General features: G+C 45.8%; 1 protein-coding gene across 4 annotated transcripts; it reads left to right on the forward strand.

Annotated features, from left to right (window-relative positions):
* The first annotated feature begins 991 nt into the window (after positions 1–991).
* Positions 992–19,619, forward strand: PAFAH2 (platelet activating factor acetylhydrolase 2). 4 transcript variants are annotated; one of them, XM_030217351.1, is made up of 11 exons: positions 992–1,065; positions 6,589–6,701; positions 8,661–8,811; positions 9,109–9,205; positions 9,461–9,529; positions 13,831–13,972; positions 14,736–14,849; positions 15,807–15,898; positions 16,867–17,037; positions 18,536–18,684; positions 18,946–19,619. In XM_030217351.1, exons 2-11 carry the CDS (start codon positions 6,612–6,614, stop codon positions 19,038–19,040), a joined length of 1,170 nt encoding a protein of 389 aa, XP_030073211.1. In that variant the 5' UTR covers positions 992–1,065; positions 6,589–6,611; the 3' UTR covers positions 19,041–19,619. The 4 variants fall into 4 exon arrangements, with proteins under 4 accessions (XP_030073211.1, XP_030073210.1, XP_030073212.1 ...); XM_030217350.1 differs by having other exon boundaries at positions 992–1,061; XM_030217352.1 differs by lacking the exon at positions 992–1,065 and adding an exon at positions 1,078–1,209.
* The last annotated feature ends 258 nt before the right edge of the window (positions 19,620–19,877 follow it).

Here is a 19,877-nt window from a genome sequence, read left to right on the forward strand (position 1 = left end):
TTCAGAAAATGCTACCCTGGAGGATCTGGATTTCAGCTTTCTACCCCAGTCCAACATCTCTTCCTCTCTCAACATACCCACCCTCCCTCCCCCAGTCAGGCATTTCCCCTTCTCTCTCAACCTCCTACTCCCTGCCCCCCCAACTGATATCTCTCCCTAACCCCTGCCCCCTCATCCTAGTCTCTCTCTCTCAACCCTTGCCCCTCCTACCATCTCCACCACTCCCCATCCCCTACCATCTCCACCACTCCCCCATCCTTGCATCTCTCCCTTAACCCCACCCCTATCCTAGCATCTCTCCCCTCAACCCTGCCCCATCCAGCATCTTTCCCTCTCTCGACCTCCACCCCCATCCTAGCATCTCTCCCTCTCTCTTAACCCCAGCTCCCCTCCTGCCCCTTCCCCCTAATCCAGCATATCTCCCTTTCTCTCTCATCCCCTTAACCCCTCTTGCCTTCTCCCCCACTCGACTCTCTCAACTTCTCCCTCCCCAAAAATCCAGCCTCTCTCTTTCTATCTTCTCAACCACCTCCGAACCTCCTCCTACTACTACTATAAATCACTTCTATAGCGCTACCAGTCCTATGCAGCCCTTTACAATTAAACATGAAGAAAGACAGTCCCTGCTCAAAAGAGCTTACAATCTAAATCAGGACAAACAGACAGGACCAAAAAGGAGAAGGGAAGGACAGACAGAAGGACACATAAGGATAAGATAAAAGTTACAAGTCAGGAATCGAATTCTCTCCCTTTCCCTCTCAACTCCTTCCCCAACCCAGCATCTTTCTCTTTCAACCCTCTCCTGGTCCGTGTTCTCTTCCTCAACCCCACTCTCCCTCCTATCTCCAAACCCAGCTTTAATGCAAAAAGTATTGTTAAACCTCCTTCTTGCCGGTTGCAGGAGCTCAGACACTTTCCCTATCTGTACGTCCCGCCCCCTCTCTGACGCAACTTCTTTCCCCTTCCGCGTCCCGCCCCCTCTCTGACGCAACTTCCTGCTGCTGGCCAGGTCAGGTGACCGTGTGGAACGCGGAAGTGGGAACGTTGCGGTCGCATTTGCTGTAGGTAACTGGAATAAATCGCAGCTGCAAGACGCGTTTGAAAGTAGGACTGGGAGGAGTGGAGGGAGAGGGGGAGCTGCATGTGTGTGTGACTTGGGATTTATGGTCCTGGACTAAAGTCCGTTGCCGGTAAGGTCCAGGGAAACAGGTGAGATCAGCTGGTCTCTCCAGTTCTGGGCAGACAGGGTGGGTGTAGAAAGCAGCCTCATGCTATATTGGCAGTATATCATCAAATGTAATAAAATAAATAAATGCCACAGGTTGCGGAATCGGACTTTTGCAGCCGTTTTTATATCATTGTCCATATGCCCAACATGTTTCTGCACAGACAATCCACCTAGGCAGCCACCCAAAGGGGACGGTGTAAAAGCCGGATCTGCGGGATCCTCCGGATCTAAGTACTACCTTAAGCGGTTGTTTGTTTTGACGGCCGCAGCGATCACCGGGATTCCGCTGTATCCGGTTTTTACACCGTCCCCATACAGACGTTTCCAAAACAGCAACTCAAAGCAGTACCATCTGGGACTGCAAGAGCACAGTCTTCCTTGGACTTAGGTTGTGCTAATTTTTATTCATTGTTCTATATCATACAGATGGCAGATTTCAGTGAGAATATTCTTTTTCCTGATCGGTTCATCTTAACTGGCTGTAATCTGCCTTGTAAAGCCTGGTGTTTATAAAGACGATGGAATATATAGACATTAAATTGAAGTAGAATTAAACTCTCCTTTTATTGAGTTTCATCTGTTTTGTAGATAGTACGGGGGCTCGCCCCGCCCCTTTTAAGGTGGACGAGATTGTGCGCAAATGGGAGGGTCAGGGAGAATAATGAGTAATGTCCTGAGTTAAATACCATACACAGAGAAAACAAAAAAAAACATTAGGAGGTTAGAAGTAAAATGTTCATATGTATACGACTACCAAAAGAAAAATGATGTTTTAAAATGTTGGCGATCGAATCCGGGACGATCCTGCTGTATCCAGTTTTTACACCGTCCCCACCCAAAGCACTTCTAAGTAACATAGAGGCATATTTTCAAAGTACGTAGCTTTCCAAAGTTCCATAGGTTTCTATGGAACTTTGGAAGGCTAAGTGCTTTGAAAATATGCATAATAGTAACATAGTAGATGACGGCAGAAAAAGACCTGCACGGTCCATCCAGTCTGCCCAACAAGATAATTTCACGTGTGCTACTTTTTGTGTATACCTTACCTTGATTTGTATCTGCCATTGTCGGGGCACAGTATAAGTCTGCCCAGCACCAGCCCCGCCTCCCAATCTTGGCTAAGCTTTTGGGGATCCCTTTCTTCCCAGCAGGATTCCTTTATGTTTATCCCACGCATGTTCGAATTCCGTTACCGTTTTCATGCCCACCACCTCCCATGGGGGGTATCCAGCCCCTTTACTTAAAACCGGGGACACGTTTTAAGTTTTACAGCAGGGGCAGGATACCCATATAGGTGCGACCTTAGAAGTGCTTTGGGAAACTGCTAGGTGGATTGTCTGTCTAGTTCACACTTTTAAAATTTGCCCCTGCAGCAGGCACTGTATGCCGAAACATGTTGGCCATGTGGACTGTTGTATAAAGTGGTTTGGATTTAATAGTTCCACTTTTAAGCTCTTTGAGCAGGGACTGTCCTATTTTAAACTGTACAGCGCTGCGTAACCCTAGTAGCGCTTTAGAAATGTTAAGTAGTAGTAGTAGTATTACATATAGCAGTGATTTAACCAGAGCTGAGATTGTGATGTCATAATGCCTCATTCCACCAATGCCTAAGAGCCAACCTCATCAGTGATGTCACAATGGCTCGACTGTCCTATACTTGGCCCACTTCCCCCCTTAGTGTGAAGAGTTTCAGTCTCTGGTATCCAGAGCTGAGATTGTGATGTCATAATGCCTCATTCCACCAATGCCTAAGAGCCAACCTCATCAGTGATGTCACAATGGCTTGATTGTCCTATATTTGTCTCACTCTTATCTATTAGACTGTAAGCTCCTTTGAGCAGGGACTGTCCTTCTATGTTAAACTGTACAGCGCTGCGTAACCCTAGTAGCGCTTTAGAAATGTTAAATAGTAGTAGTTTTAGATAAGGTTGTTTTTAATTTAAAAAAAATTTTTTTTAACTGCTAGTGGTTCAATATTTGCAGCTCTGTGTTTTTGGTCAATCAATAGGATACCATGAAACCTCCATCAAATGCCATTGTTAAAGTTGACACGTGTTCTTGAAGCAATAATACATCCTTCTCAGCTTTTGAGTTAAGGTTGTTGGGTCTCTCAGCCATGAGTTCAGGATGGTATTGAGGGTGAAAATGAGAGCCTGGAAGATTGGGGAGGAGGAGCTAACATGACACCATTGTGCAAACTGTGGAGGATTAAGCATCCTGTTCAAATAAGTAAAATATTGCTTTCTCATGTAGTATAAGTGCTACTAACACCTGACAATCTTTTCTATGTGATGATCTGCCATGCACAGTCCAGAAACTCTTGAGGATGCCTGTGTACCACTTTTACGTTCATTAATTATGCATTTATGACATATCAGTAAGAATGTTTTCATATGACAACTGTATTTGCCTCTCAGAAGCTGGAGAAAGAGGTGGTGTATTAGTACAGCAAATTAAAAAAAAAAATGTAAGAAACACCTTTCCCCCCTCTTAACGTTGAACCATTAAAAAGAAATCCAATCCTGGCAGTTCTGTTCATGTATATATAGTAAGGGCTAACCTAGTTGCAGGCAAGCAGCTTTTGCAGTAACTGGAGGCCTCAGCCTTACAATCCAGAGATCTGCAGAGCTAGAGTAAAATGAACATTTTTGGAAGTTAAAAATGTATATTTAAATTTGAGGAAAAAAATATAAGCCCTGGAAAGTAACATAATAAAATTCTATTTTTTAAAGAAGAGACAATTTGAGACTTCCACCACCTTATTTTTTAGTTTTGGAAGTAAAAAAACAAAACAAATAAAAAATCCCTTCAAATTGAATATAACTGAGGCTCTGAAATAAATATATTTGTGGGTTGTTTTTAACAGTATGAAAGCACATGTAGATGTATACCGAAACTGACTACATTCTCTGGCAGGTGCCATGTATTTATACCCATATATTGGACTATTAAGTGGCTCATTTTATTATTCATTAATAGTGGGAGATTGAAAGTCCCAGCAGTGTTTAAGAGGAGTCAGAAAGCGAAGTTACTTACCTGTAGCAGGTATTCTGACCTATGAACTGACCAACTTCCGTAAACTACTAAAGTCCCACCAAATGTCTATTCTCTTCTCATTTCCATTATCCATGATGTATTGTAAGCCACATTGCACCTGCAAAGAGGTGGGAAAATATGGGATACAAATGCAATAAATAATAATAATAAAATAATTCTCCGAGGACAGCGGGGCTTATATTCTCACAAGTGGGTGACGCCGACCCACGTCGCACAGTCCTGAACTTATAATTAGCATAAGTAGAACTTTATGGAGTGCGAAACACTCCACCATGCATGCACGAGAGCCTTCCTGCCCACTGCGCGACAGCGGTCTCCTCAGTTGTATACTACAGCAAAAAAGTAAAAATAAGAAAGACAACTCCAAGGGGAGGTGGGAGAGACTGTGAGAATATAAGCCCTGCTGTCCTTGGAGAATACCTGCTACAGGTAAGTAACTTCGCTTTCTCCACCAAAAACAACAAACATGGGTCAACTGGGCTTCACAACGGCGAAGACATAACGCAGATTAACCTGAAACTATATACAATCTGAATGAGACAGAGTGCAGCCTGGAACAGAATAAAATGGGCTTAGGAGCGTGGAGTTGGATTCTAGAAGCCAGATTCTGCAACACTGCCCGAACTGACTGTCGTGTTGAGTATTCTGCTCAAAGCAATAGTGTGATATGAATGTGTGGATTGAAGACCACGTCGTAGCCTTGCAAATTTCTTCAATGGAGGCTGGCCTCAAGTGCAGAAAGCCATCTAGCAGCTCAGGAAGCAAGGCCCGGATGCGCTCATTGAGGGCCAACACCGGGAAAGATGGAGGTGTCGTTTGAGGTACAGGTTGCAGAACTGCCGAGGCCGATACGGAAAATGGCTCTTGGTTGCTGGGAGACCGATGCATCGGCACTTCCTGTATGGAGGGAGAACAGTCCTCTCGCTGCCGACACTTGTCAGGTGCCAAATCCTTCGACGCCCAGGAGCTCCCGGCACTATGCATCAAGTGCGATCGATGTCAGTGCTTCTTGGCCTTTGCACGAAGCTTGTCATCGAGGCTCCTCAGTGCCGACGAGGACGATGTCAAATCCACACGTCGCCTCGGGGTCAGCTCTGACAATGGATGGTCCTGGGGGCCCTGCACAGCAGGAGGCCTCGAGGCAAGTGGAGACCCACTTGATGCTTCACTAATCCCAGTGTCTAAGGATCTAACAGCAGCCATGCTTACTGAAGCTCCCGATGCCGGTGCAATGCTCGACGTTGATGCCGACGCCTCTGACCTCGATGCCAATGCCAACATCAAGGAACTGGACTTGGCTCCAAAAATTCTCTCTCATTGAGCCTCTCTGGAAACCTGGGTCCTCTTCATATAAAGGCAGAAAACACAGATAGTCGGGCTATGGTCTGGCCTGAGACACTGAAGACACCAAGAATGGGTGTCTTTCCCAGAGATTGTCCGATTGCACCAGGTACAATGCTTAAAGCCACTGGGAACCTTCGTGGACATGGAAGGAAAAACTTCCTCAGCTAAATTAAACGGAGTCATGGTGCCTGAAAAAGGGGCAAGGAGCAAAAAGGAAGGGAAAAATTCCCAGCCAAAGTCAAGGCCTTATGATGACGAAAAAGAAAGGAAACTTAAAACAGGGCAAAATCAAAATAAAAAATAAAGAAAAAAAGGCAAAAAAAAAAAAAATGGGAACACAAAAAAGGACGAAAAAGTTGCCGAAAGGCACGAGAAAGCTCTTTGGATCAAGCAAAGTGAGGAGACGGTTAAAAAAAATAATGCACCCTCTCCTCACCACAGTAGAAAAAGAACTGAGGAGACCGTGCTCTCACGGTGGGCAGGAAGGCACTCGCGCATGCGCGGTGGAGCGTTTCTCGTGCCCCACAAAGCTCTACTTATGCTAATCATAAGACCTGGACCGGGCCACTTGTGAGAATTAATGCCCTGCTTGTCCTCGGAGAATTCTAATAAGAAGTAGATGGGATTTGATCCATTTGTGATGAGCAGGAGATTTTATTTTTATTTATTGCATTTGTACCCCACATTATCCCACCTATTTGCAGGCTCAATGTGGCTTACAGAGTGTTATTATGACATAGTCATGACAGGATCTGAGATACCTCAATAATACTCATTTTCTAGGAAGGTTTTAGGATTAGAACTCGTAGGATAATGAATTAGTAGGTGATTGTTTGTCAACAGGTTGCAGATGGAGGAAGTGTAAATTTACCGAAGGGTTGAGAAAGAATAGTTTGCTTTTGTTTAATGAGAATTAAGAACATTCTATACAGTGTTTTCTGCCTTTTTCATTTTCTAAGGGGAGCTGGCATGTTAAGGAGCCATGGGAGGCAGACAGTCACTGGGGTTGCCTCCCGGGACGGGACCCCACCAGGTGGCCTGCACTGATGTGATGGTAGGCCTAAAACAGAAGGTACAGAGACATCTCGCTTCTTCCTCTAATGGGAAGAAATTATGATTTCTTAAATGTGGTTTAAAGATTGCTTATAGCGGGATAAAACATCTACAGATGTAACATATAGCAGGTTTCCTCAACAACTTGCATTACACATTCAGACACAAGGAGGGGTGTTTAACAGTGCACATTTCACATTTACTGTTATGCAGGTATGTAGTAGCAAAGGTGCCTGTGACATGAAGAGCTAGCATACATGATTAAACAAGCATGTATGCAGGTGTTCACAGGATCTACTACTGTTATTAGATAACTAGTAAAAAAAGCCCCGTTTCTGATGCAAATGAAACGGGGGCTAGCAATGTTTTCTTCTGTGTGCATGTGGGAGTGTGTGTGTCCCTGCCCTCTGGCCTCTCTCCCCTCCCCCCTCTGAGTCCTTCACTGTTACAGAGCCAGCGATTTGATTTCCTGCTCTGCTGTTTTCCTTCACTGACTGTGTTACAGAGAGGGCGGGGCAGACACTCATAGGGAAACCGGATATCTCGCCCCCTTCACACTTCCGGCTGGAGGCTTCATAGAACGTTGGTGTTGCCTTTTATAGAGAGAGATAGTAAAAAAGCCCCGTTTCTGATGCAAATGAAACGGGGGCTAGCAATGTTTTCTTCTGTGTGCATGTGGGAGTGTGTGTGTCCCTGCCCTCTGGCCTCTCTCCCCTCCCCCCTCTGAGTCCTTCACTGTTACAGAGCCAGCGATTTGATTTCCTGCTCTGCTGTTTTCCTTCACTGACTGTGTTACAGAGAGGGCGGGGCAGACACTCATAGGGAAACCGGATATCTCGCCCCCTTCACACTTCCGGCTGGAGGCTTCATAGAACGTTGGTGTTGCTTTTTATATAGAGAGATTACTAGACATGAGACAGTCTCTGCTCTGTGGAGCTTATAAACTAGTTGGGACATACAGACCAGAGACAGACCTGTCTTTTAGATTGTAAGCTCCTTGAGCAGGGACTGTCCTTCCATGTTAAATTGTACAGCGCTGCGTAACCCTAGTAGCGCTTTAGAAATGTTAAGTAGTAGTAGTAGAGCCTGCGAGAATTTAATTTACTTAGAAAACATAAAGTTTAGGGGTCCTTTTCCTATGAGGAAAGGCTAAAGCGGCTAGGGCTCTTCAGCTTGGAGAAGAGGCGGCTGAGGGGAGATATGATAGAGGTCTATAAAATAATGAGTGGAGTTGAACAGGTAGATGTGAAGCGTCTATTCACGCTTTCCAAAAATACTAGGACTAGGGGGCATGCGATGAAGCTACAATGTAGTAAATTTAAAACGAATCGAACAAAATGTTTCTTCACTCAACGTGTAATTAAACTCTGGAATTCGTTGCCAGAGAATGTGGTAAAGGCGGTTAGCTTAGCGGAGTTTAAAAAAGGTTTGGACAGCTCCCTAAAGGAAAAGTCCATAGACCGTTATTAAATGGACTTGGGGAAAAATCCACTATTTCTGGGATAAGCAGTATAAAATGTTTTGTACATTTTTGGGATCTTGCCAGGTACTTGTGTGCCAAGACCATTTTTACCACAGCCATGAAAAAACTCAGATTTTCTATTTATTTCATTAATGGCCGTGTGCTAATGTTTAAAAAAATTACTATGGGAGCACTTACTGCCACCTGTTTTGGAGGCAGGAAGGGGCTCCCATTTTATCCGTGCACTAACGTGGTAACGTAGATGCGCTAACTGGTTAGCACAGGAATGCCCACCCCACCCCTAAAGAAATTCAAAAAGATATTTGCTGTACAGTTAGTGCACGCACGTGTAAAAATTAACACGGGACGCTTTAGTACATACCGTGCCAGGCCACGTTTGTTGCATTGGGCGCCTAACGCAGCTTTGAAAAAGGGCCACTTAGTATGCAGTATTGCAGGAAAGGCCATTTTCTGAAATGGTTGTAAGTAGGATGCTGTGTTTATTTTTTTGCACAGAGCTCCTTCTTCAGGTTATACTACCCCTGCCTTCCTCATGAAAGCACAGAGCAGCCACTCTGGATCCCAGAATACCAGTACTGCTGTGGACTCGTCGAGTTTCTCAACTTGAAAAGCAGATGGTGGGCCACACTGTTTAACATTGCCTATGGTAAGAGCTCACCCTGGCGCGATTTAACTAAAGTTCATTATTGCAGGGTCGAGCAGTGGGGCGTAGAGCATAGCATGCATACTAGGCATTATTAATAATAATTTTAATCATGATGCTGGAACAAAGAATCCCACATGCTCATTGGCTGATTGCCGGTGGAAATTATGTGAAGGGTCTGGATTGGGCCCATGCACCTGTGAATAACTGAGACTGGCCCCTCCCCTATGAACCATACCACCAAGATCTTGGCCTGCCTTCAAGCCAAGCACTCATGAATCTTATTACTTTTTTACACAGGTTCCTGTAAAGTGCCAGTGAGCTGGAATGGGCCTTTTAAATCTACTGGCTCCAAGTTCCCCCTGATTATCTTCTCTCATGGACTAGGAGCCTTCCGGTAAGAGGCCTCTGAAAGCGTCTCTCTGAAAAGTGCAGATTGAGATGCTCAACCACCCGTAGAGACTGTAAGTTATATATATGGTCAGATTTGGGTGAGTTAATACTCTGAGAACCCTCCAAAATAAATATTAGATTATATATGTGAGAGTTGGTTTCCACGGTATTTAAATTGAATGTGAGATCAAGCTACCACCTGCATTATGGTATCCACGTTTTTATAGTATCTGGTTTGTATTTTGTTTTATGTTTGTAGAACATTGTATTCATCAGTCTGCATGGAGATGGCATCGCGAGGATTTATTGTGGTGGCTGTGGAACACAGGTGAGCAAAAAACTAGCTTTACAAGCACTAAAGACGTGCGTCCCTGGGCTGGTGTATTCTGCATTGCCTCCTACAAATAAGTCAAAACCCCTGGAGGGGAGTTTTGAGGAGCGGAGCCTGAGATTCACAGGTACGTTTTGATTTTTTGTTGAAGAAAAATTTATCTTGGAGCAGGCAATAATTCAGGTGACCCCCATGGAAGTAGCAGTTGTCTGTTCTTGAGCATTAACCACATTTATAATATAAAGGTGATTTTTCCGCACCAGTGGCGTAGCTACAGGTGGGCCTGGGTGGGCTGTGGCCCACCCAATTTGCACCCGGGCCCACCCAAAGCTGTGGCTCTCTTGATGTGTGGCTGGTGGGAATCCTCAAACCCCACCAGCTAAAGATTTCCTCCTTGTTAGGCAGCCAGTGTTCTGCCACACACCAGCCCCTCTGCACGGGCTCAGTTTTCACCAGGCGGAAGCACTGAGCATGTACGGAGTACTGGCAGTGGCGTCTTGCTTCTGCTGTTTGGAAGAGCACTGGCTGCCCGAGGAGGAGGAGGAAATCTTCAGCTCGGGTATTTAATATTTTGTGTTTGAGGGTAGGGGAAGAGCAGAGTTGAGGGCAGCCAGGAGGGGCTGAATTCCGTGCCCATCCATTTTTGGCTCAGGCCCACCCAAAATTGGCTGTCTGGCTACGCCCCTGTTCGGCACCGTCGGGCCCATAAAATGCGGCCAGTGACAGGGTTGCGTTTCCACCAGTTGATCTGTGCAGAAAGGGATAATTCGGCCCCCGCTCTCCATTTGTCCTTCACCTCTTTGCCAGCTGTGGTTGTGTTCTGGTGATCTGGACACCAAAAGCAATTCTATAGGCAGGTGCCAGAATTTAGACACTGATAGCGCTTACACACGTCCTTGGCGCCAGTAATTGAGCGTTATCCCCGGGATTCTATATATCGTGCCGAAATCCAAGAGTATTCTATAACAATGTGTGTAACTTAATTGGCTTAACAAGCCAATCAATATTGATATCAGCGCTTAAGCAATTATGAGCACTAATTGGGCAATAATTAGAATTTACACGCATAACCTGCCAAGCATATTCTGTTACGCACCGCGCCTAAATTCTAATGCTCGCATCCAGAAAGGGGAGTGGCTATGGGCATGTCATGGATGTTCTGAAAAACTGTTCACATAGTTATAAAATGTACCTGCTCCACGTGTAATTTAGGCGCCAGTATTTACACCAAGTTTGACTTGGCATAGACACGCCTACAGTTAGGCGCAGTCATGGCCACTATGTGTATTCTCTATACCCTGCATAAGTCTAAGCAGAGTTTATAGAATACACCTATATTCTGCGTATATAGAATCTAGTCCAATGTGCGTAAGCGCTAGGTGCAATTCTGTAATCGCTGTGCATAAGTCACTTAGGGCTGGATTCAGTAAATGGCACCAAAAATTGGACTGAGCACTCTCTATAGCAGTGATGGCAAACCTTTCAGAGACCGAGTACCCAAACAACAACCCAAAATCTAATTATTTATCGCAAAGTGCCAACAGGGCAATTTAACCTCCCTCCCTCCCAGTTTCAGGCCCCCTCCCTCCAAATTTTAAAAGTCATCTTACCTCGTCGGGGTTAGGGCGGCAGCAGCGGTAAAAAGGATGCAGGCTCGGCTCAGTGCTTAGTTCAGTTTTCCCTTCTCTCTCTCTCAGCTCTGGTCCCGCCCTTGCGGAAACAAGAAATGAGGGCGGGACCAGAGCTGAGGGAGAAGGGAAAACTGAACTAAGTACCGAGCCGAGCCTGCATGCTGCCGCCCTAACCCCTACGAGGTAAAATAGATGACTTTTAAAATTCGGAGGGAGGGGGCCTGGAACTCGAAGGGAGGAGGGAACAAACTTCCGGTGGGTCTCTCCTCTGCTCTGACACAACTTTGAACTGCTAGTGCGATCGCGCCAGCAGTTCATAGCGGCAGTACGACTCTGGCTGAGGTGACGGCGCATGTGCCAACAGAGAGGGCTCTGCATGCCCTCTCTGGCACGCATGCCATAGGTTCGCCATCACTGCTCTATAGAATAGCACTTGGCGTGCATTCCGGCGCCCAACTTTGGGCATGAGGACTTACTGAAACCCGGTGTGAATCCTGGCATGCAACTTGGGCACAGCCCCCCCCCCCAAATTTGGTAACACTATACGTCATTCTTTAGAAGACCCAGGCCCCTTTTGGGTTGCGCGTCAAGAGGATTTGGCCGCAGATCTTTATAGAATCACACACAGCCAGATCCACCTTCAAATCCACATTAGCCAGTTAACATCAATAATTGATTATTAGCAGTCAGTTATTGATCGTTAGTGGCTTGTTAACTAAATCAGTGTTTCCCATGTCCAGTCCTGGAGTACCCCTTGCCAGTCAGGTTTTCAGAATTTCTGTGGGTGGCCCTCTGTCCATCCCAGTGGCGTAGCTATGTGGGGCCTGGGCCCCCGTAGATTCAGCCCTGGACCCCTGCCGACGACCCTCTTGAACCCCCTCCCGCAACCAACCCTCCCCTGCCGTCACCGCCCGCGCTGCTGCTGCATCAGGTACCTTGCTTGCTGGCGGGGGTCCCCAAACCCCGCCAGCCGAAGAGTCTTCTTCAGCGCTGGAGAGAGACTTCGGTGCCTTCGTTCAACGAAGTTCGTTGTCTGATCAGCTATGTCTGACGCCTTACGTCCTGCACCGTGCATGTAGCCCCGTGAGTGCTTGGCTTGAAGGAAGGCCAAGATCTTGGTGGTATGGTTCATAGGGGAGGGGCCAGTTTACTCCGGCGCTGAAGAAGACTCTTCGGCTGGCGGGGTTTGGGGACCCCCACCAGCAAACAAGGTACCTGATGCGTCGGCGGGGCGGGCGACGACGGGTTGGTGGCGGGAGGGGGGGTTCAAGAGGGTTGTCGGCAGGGGGGTCCAAAGTGGCGGCGGCGGGCGGGCGCGGGATGGTCGGTGGCTAAACAGTGCCCCCCCCCCCACCTCGGGCTCTGGCCCCCCCTCCCGGCGAGGTCTGGCTACGCCCCTGCTCCATCCCTACTTTTTTTCTTTTTATTCTGTATGTAGGGGTATTTATTTTTATCCTTTGTTCTTTTGTCCCTTCTGTAAAAAAACATGAGATTGAAGTCTGGAAACATTCTTTTAACTTCCAAGGTACAAAAATATGGAATAGTCTATCTACAACAGTTCGCTTAACTCCTCCTTACCGTTCTTTTCAAACGGTCTTAAAAAAGTTATTTGTCCTTAATGTAATGTTTTATAAAAATGACTTGGATGGATATTTTTAAATTAAGATTATTGATTTTAATGTAATTCTATCCAGTTGGGATATCTCTGCTCTGTGATCCGCTTTGAATCGCAAGTTAAAAGCGGAATAGAAATCGCAGACTGGAATAGAAGTACCCAATAAACCAAAAGTGGCAATAATTAATTTGTCCTTTTTTTTTTTTTTTAGTTAAGACGCTGACATAATTCTGTTGGCATTTAACAAATTGTTGGGATCCCTCTTTCTGTCTTTCACTTTCTTGTTTTATTCTCAAAGGTTTAGACTTTTTGGAAGCTGCTCCTGTTCAGTTAAGTAAATGATTCACTGTTGTGCAAAGTTTAATTAGAACTTTGTGTAACATCAGAGTAAGTCTGTGCAAGAGATTCAAGCGCCCTAGGTGAACCTTCAGCTTTTCACCCCTCTCAATTAATTCTCAGGCCCTTAATCTGCCCCCCCCCCCCCCCCCCCACAAAAAAAGAAAGACCTTGTGCTTTTAAAGAAATAGGTAAATGAACTATTTGAAAACTGCTCACTCTTCCTGTGGGGGGAAAAAAGTCATATTGATGGTTCTTTGAGTTAGTGTCACTCTCAGGACCTATAGTTTTGCTCTGACAGCAGCTGTTCTTTGCAAAACATCCCACCCCCCCCCCCCCCCCCAGCTGCTGTACTAAGCGACTGCCTAGTGTTGCCTAATGGTCTGGCCCATCCCTGCATAAACGGTAAGGACCTTATAGAAGCTATTCATTCCAAGTGTAAAAAGACAAATAAAAGGAACCTGAGAAAATGAGCTTTTGAATAAGGTTTAATGTAAAACTTCAGAATGTGAGACCACTGATGCTGTAGCAGAGGTAAGTTATCTGGGAGGGTCAGTAGGCTGTTCTTGGCCCTTAATTCCAGTTTCCAGTTGTTATCTCAGTGCTGAGCGAGTGTGCGTTGTATCAGTCTCTGCCAGGCTTTGATCCCTTGGGGTTTTTTTTTTTTTAACGATTCTTTGTTCAGCTCTACACTAAGTCATTGTCTCCTTCTCCAGAGACCGTTCAGCCTCTGCAACATATTTTTATAAGGCAGAATCACTTGGGAGTGAGTGTCCTGAAGCTTACCTGGAGAAGGAGTGGATTGCTTTCCAAAAGATGCAAGCAGGGCAGAAGGAGTTTCACCTGCGAAATTCCCAGGTGCTGTGTATTGAGGGAGTTGGGAGGGCATCGGGCAAAACCAGTGGACAGGGCAGACTCAGTGGTCCACGTCTACATGGGGAAGGGAGTTTTAGGTTTAGTTCTTGCCTTTGTGTAGTTGTACCTCAGGGTGAGTTATATTCAGATACAGTGGATATTTTCCTGTTCCCAGAGAGCTTACAATTTAAGGGCCCAATATTCAAATTGCTGTCTTTGAAAATCTATTAGGGCTCCCGTCCTAAATTTATACTCGGAATTTCACTATCCTAAATTCAGGAGCAAAATGTTTGGTGACAATAGGGGCGGATTTAGGGCAGGGAAAAAAAAACTTAGGGCCCAGTATTCGAAAGGGAAGCATTCACAGGCGCCAAAATTACCGCGGGACGTAATGCATTTTCCTGCACAATAAGTACGCGTTAGTGCTTATCACCGCTTAGTAAAGGGGACCCCCTTAAAGAAGAGGTTGGGAAACTCAGCGCTGATTGAGGTAGAAAATCAATGGTCAGCCGATCCATAAGTGCCTCAGTTTTTGAGGTGGCTAGACTTGAATTTAGAGCTCTCTTTCCAGTTAGAAATTAAAGCACCTAAATTCAGCTGAAAAGTCAGGAAGCTGGAGCCCTTTAAATGTCAAGCCCTGTCTTTTATAGTGCAGTTCTTATGTTGCCGAGCATGCTGCCCGGGAAAAGAAAGATTTTCTGGCAGAAAATATTGTGTTTACCTTTGATTTTACCTCTCGGTAGCTCAATCTGCCGCCTCATTGCAGGTTCACCAGAGGGCTAACGAATGTGTCCGAGCCCTCGGTCTCATGAGGGACATCAACAGTGGCAAAACAGTGACAAACATCTTACACTCGGGCTTTGAGCTCTCTGCGCTGAAGGTATTTCAAAACTATCTAATGCAAAGAGCACTGATAAGGCAATTAGTTAGAAATGATGACCCTGTTTGTACTGAAAGTTGATGTTACTCTCATCTCTCTCAAGAGAGGGTTGACTGTTTTTGGGGCCTTGTGGACATGCTACAACATGGCCTGGGAGTCTTGTTTTGCAGCATCAGAGGGGTCTGGGCATGTCTCAGCCTGGAAGAGTGCTAGCAAGTGCAAACTGCTTAGGTCAAACTTGTCCAACTTTTTTTTTTTTAATCAGGGGCCACATTTTATATTTCGTAACTTTTGAAGTACCAAGACATATATCTGCACATGCACACTTGTGCTCTCTCTCTGTGTCTTGCCCCCTGCCACAGCCTTCACCCAGTTTGTCTCTCATGCCCCCCCCACCAGCCTTCACCCTCTATTTCTCCCATGTAATCCTCCCCAGCCTTCACCCAGCTTCTATCTCTCAAGTCCCCTCAGCCTTCACCTAGTCTTTCTTTCTTTCTCCCATGTAAACCCCACCACCACCAATCACCCAGTTTTTCCCCCTGAACAGGCTTCAGAAAAAGAAAATATATTGGGTTCAGGTTGGGCTCACGGTTTCAGTCTTGCGAGGCTTGAAACCGCGAGACCAACCCAAAATTTCGGCACCACAGCTCAGTTTCTTGCAAGCTTGAGCCGCACAGTTGCCGGAGATTCAGGTTGGTCTCGCAAGACTTGAAACCATGAGACCAATCCGAATTCCTGACACCGCGCAGCCCAAGCTTTCAAAGAGCCGCGTCGCGGTGGGAAAGATTCTGAGAATTGCCGAGCTTCTGCGAGCTAGGAAGAAGCACTTGGCAGGCTGGGTTCTGGCCCGAGGGCCGTAGGTTGGACAAACCTTGCTTAGGTGGTTCTTGCTGGCATGTCACAACCCTCCACCAGCCAAGAGTCTTCAGCCCTCCAAACTTTTCATCTTGTTCACAGAACAGCATTGATCTGGATAAAGTTGCAGTAATGGGTCACTCTTTCGGTGGTGCAACAGCCCTGCTGGCTCTGATAAAAGATGACCTATTTAAGTGAGTATCGAGACTATGGTTTTCCTACACAAAACTTGCAACCTGCAGATCTTCCAGGGTTTTCCCATTTTTCTCCTAACAGTAAGACAGGTATTCTACCAAAATAACCCGTGGCACCAGCCAGCCTGGAATTTTCAGAGGCAAACTCCATCAGGAGAGGTTTTGTGAAAATGTTGCTTGCAAGACTGTGGATACTTCAGTATTATACATGTCAGTGGGATTAAAAATGACCCCCTGCATGGGTTAGAATTGGGTATGATCTAAAAACCCAAGTTTCAGGATTCAGGAGTTTGTGATGTGTTTCGTTTCAGCATTAGATTGTGTGTTTAGCATAGTTTTGTTCACCAGATATGTTTCAAAGTTTGAATATGGCCCTTTGCTCCCAATACTCTGAAAAGCAATGAGAAAATGACAGACTCCACTGCACTAGGAGATTATTTCACATTGTAGATTTTCACTTCTTTCATTTGGTTGCAGTCCTTGGTCGGCTGCCACCCGGGGCAGATTGCCGCTGTGCACCCCCCACACCCCCCCGGTTGCATTCTTCCTACCTGCTGAGAGCAGCCGCGCGGCTGTCGGCTCCGCTGATTCCCTGCTCCCTCTGCCCCGGAACAGGAAGTAACAGCAGAGGGAGCAGGGAACCAGCGGAGCTGACAGCCCCTTCACCCCTCCTGCCGCGCGGCTGCTCCCTGCACCCCTCCTGCTGCATGCACCCTGGGCGGACTGCCCCGCCCTCGGTACGCCACTGGGTTGTATCAAGAATTAATGTAAGAAAAGTCAGACTGCTAAAAATGGGCGACTGGCTTTCTGTGTGGAAAGTATCAACAGACAGGCTTTGAGGACCAGTATCTGGTGATTCTGTTAACAGAACATCATCTTGCAACCCACCTAGGGCACGGTTCAGAACTACTCCTGTGCTGACTCTCTGAAGATAAGCAGCTGTGCTGAATGGCTGTTTCTCATTCTAGGTGCGCAGTAACTCTTGATGCTTGGATGTTCCCGGTGAGAGATGATCTTTTTTCTAAGATTCGGAAACCTGTGTTATTTATTAACTCGGAGAAATTCCAGACTCCTACCAGTGTGACCAAAATGAAGCGACTGAGCTCCAGAAACAGCCAGACCAAGATAATCACTATTCTGTAAGTAAGGTGCTCTCCAGGTCTCTCTTTTCTCCCTGCAAGCCGAAAGCTTCTATCTGCAAGTCTGGATTCTCCAGCCTTGGCCTCTCTCTGCATCTCTGATCTGTATCTGTTAATATGGAACCCTCCATCTGTTTCATCTCTGTGAATTCTTGCTTTTTAGCATAGACTTACCATGCCTGGTCTGTATCTGAACAGACTTGCTCAGTCTCTTCCAAAATATGGATTCTATCAGGCTGATAGACGGAGCTGGCCACCTCTGTTCTTGGTAATTATGAGTCATGCATGCATGTTGTCATCTTTAAATACTTTTCTTATATCAGACATGTTGCTTCCATTACCCAATCATTTACTACCTCATGACTCTACCCACAGCATACCCCTTCAGACACACCCACATCACATCACCCTGCAAGTGACCTAGTTCAGAGATCTTCACTATTTTTTCAAGCAGGGGCCAGTTTGTCAGTGGGAGAACCAAGACTATCATTGGACAAAGCAGCAAAAACCTTGTCAACTTTTACCATCTTGTCTCCACCCCCTTCTCTTTCATTCTAGTTTTCCTCCCTCTCCAGGTCTTAACCCCCCCCCCCAATGCTTTCTTCTTCAGAAGCTTGTTTGTGGTTTCATCTTTTAAACAGCTTTTTTTTTCTGTGAGAGTAGAGTGGGGTTCTGGGCAGCTTATAGCTCATTCACCGAGAGCTACGTGGTTAAACAGAATAATTGCTATGGAGGTCTGCCAGCAGCAAGTCTGAGAAAAAGGTGGGGGAGATTGTGTATTGGGGAAAGAATCAGGGGGCTACACTTAGGGTTAAAGGGGGCCACTATTGACTATTGGGCCGTGCAATGAAGAACATGGATTTAGCTAGTCACTCGTTCACACAGGAGACTACCCTTACCACCACTGAATCAGTCAGTATGCAGGAAAGACCTTTCCCCAAACATCCCACAGACCAGTGTCCCTTTGAATGACCCCCATCAGCCAATCAATCTCATTCAGAAAGGCTCCTGTCGTCATTACCAGAAAGGGCTTTCAAGACTCAGAAAGCTGATGCGCCGAAACAGAAATGTGTGAACACCGATTTCTGTCCAACAGAAGATGCCCACAATGTATACTCTAGAGCATCCAACGTTAGTGAAACGAGGGTTATGCTTATAGTTTAGGGAGTTGTCTAAGCAGTCCAAAGACTAGCGCGTCCAAGTTGTAGGTGATACCTGTTCATTCATTGATGAAGAGAGGATAACTCTCAGAAGCTTGTTGAAAATACATTTAGACCAGTAAAAATTATCACCCACAACTTGGTTGTTGACCCTCTTTGGCAATCACAATTCTCTGTTCAAGATGTGTAAACTTTACTGCAATTCTCTATGCCGTGTTCGTAGGAAAAGGTTTTTGTGTCGTTGCAATCAGCGGGCTTCTTTTTTTTTTGTTGATAATGTTTTATTAACCACCACCAACAGTTTACAAACCACCTTGGTTCTCTGTTTTTGTTTCCAGAGGGTCTGTGCATCAGAGTCAGACTGATTTCACCTTTTTGGTGGGAGCTGTACTAAGCAAGGTCTTTGAAACAAGGGGCACCATAGATCCATACGTGGGCCTGGAGATCAGCAATCAAGCATCACTGGCATTCCTTCAGAAACATCTTGGTAAGCAGGAGCAGTGCACGAGTACTTTTGCACATGTGTATCTTGTGTTATATCTGAATCAAGATTGCAGAGTATCTTTTTTTTTTTTTTTTTTTGTAAGCTGCTGGATCCTCCAAGTTTGTTTGATAGAAGCCCAAATTGAATAGAGGGATGGGACACTGCAGTCATAGAGCATCCTTATTTCCAGTACATCTGTTGCATCTTTCTAACATGGACGAATTGTTGTCTCCTTACCTGCCCTTAATCTCTGTCCTCATGTAGATCTGAAAGAGGAATTTCATCAGTGGAATGACCTGCTAGAAGGTATTGGCAACCATGTCATTCCAGAGGCTCCCTTCCTCCTGTCCAGCCTTTAACCAGTCTGAAGTCTAAGATGCAGAGAGATTTCGAGCAGTCTGCTGGAAAGAGTGACGGTCCACTCTCATTGCTGTTCAGCTGATAATTCAGCCTGTTAATTCATATATAGTTGATCATAAAGCCCTGGATGTACACTTCAGCTATTTGAACTGCACCCAAACACACAGTTTGGTAACCACACTGGAAAGAGAGTGCACATCTTCCTGACAGCAGCCACAAGAGTGCAGACTTGGAGCAAATTGAACAGCACTCATTTTTGGTGGCAGAGTCAAAGCTAGCCAAAGATCCCAAGCTTGAGCCATCAGAGCTGCCTAGAGAGAGCACAGACGTGGCCAGCATGTGTACGTTTGGGCCACGAACCAGACCTGAGAGCACACGCTTGTGCCATCAGAGCTGGCCAGAGATTGCAAACTACCCAGTGACTAAAGCTGGCGAGAGAGCACAAATCTCAATTACCTGAACTGGCCAAGGATTCTTCCTCTGTGGAGACTGTGGATGAGGCTCAGACTTTGCAGCACTGATATTACACAATGTACAGACATGTTTTAAAATTCATTAAATAAATATTTCTGAAAGTATTTTCTCACAGAACTCTTCTGATTTAAATTCTTAATTTCCCTGAACTTCCAAAACAACTGTGATCTGAGCTAAACAAAATTCAGGTTCCTTTTGCCAGTTGGGTTGAAAGGTTCTAGTTTGGTCTAGTTAGGCTGTGTGACTCTCAGAAAAAAGTATGCCAGCATAGCTGAGATTGTCCTACGAAACTAGGACTAGTCAATACTCGACACTTAGACTGATCCTCCAAATCTGAGTAATATGCAAGAGTTGCTTCTGTC

Source organism: Microcaecilia unicolor, chromosome 11 (genome assembly GCF_901765095.1).
Source record: "Microcaecilia unicolor chromosome 11, aMicUni1.1, whole genome shotgun sequence".
In the NCBI taxonomy this organism is placed as follows: domain Eukaryota; kingdom Metazoa; phylum Chordata; class Amphibia; order Gymnophiona; family Siphonopidae; genus Microcaecilia; species Microcaecilia unicolor.

Bases quoted from the DNA above. Each gene is read 5' to 3' on its own strand.
- PAFAH2 (XM_030217351.1), top strand. From the start codon at position 6,612: ATGGGAGGCAGACAGTCACTGGGGTTGCCTCCCGGGACGGGACCCCAC. The intron at 8,812-9,108 runs GTAAGAGCTCAC...TTTTTTACACAG, and splicing joins ACTGTTTAACATTGCCTATG to GTTCCTGTAAAGTGCCAGTG. The intron at 14,850-15,806 runs GTATTTCAAAAC...TCTTGTTCACAG, and splicing joins TTGAGCTCTCTGCGCTGAAG to AACAGCATTGATCTGGATAA.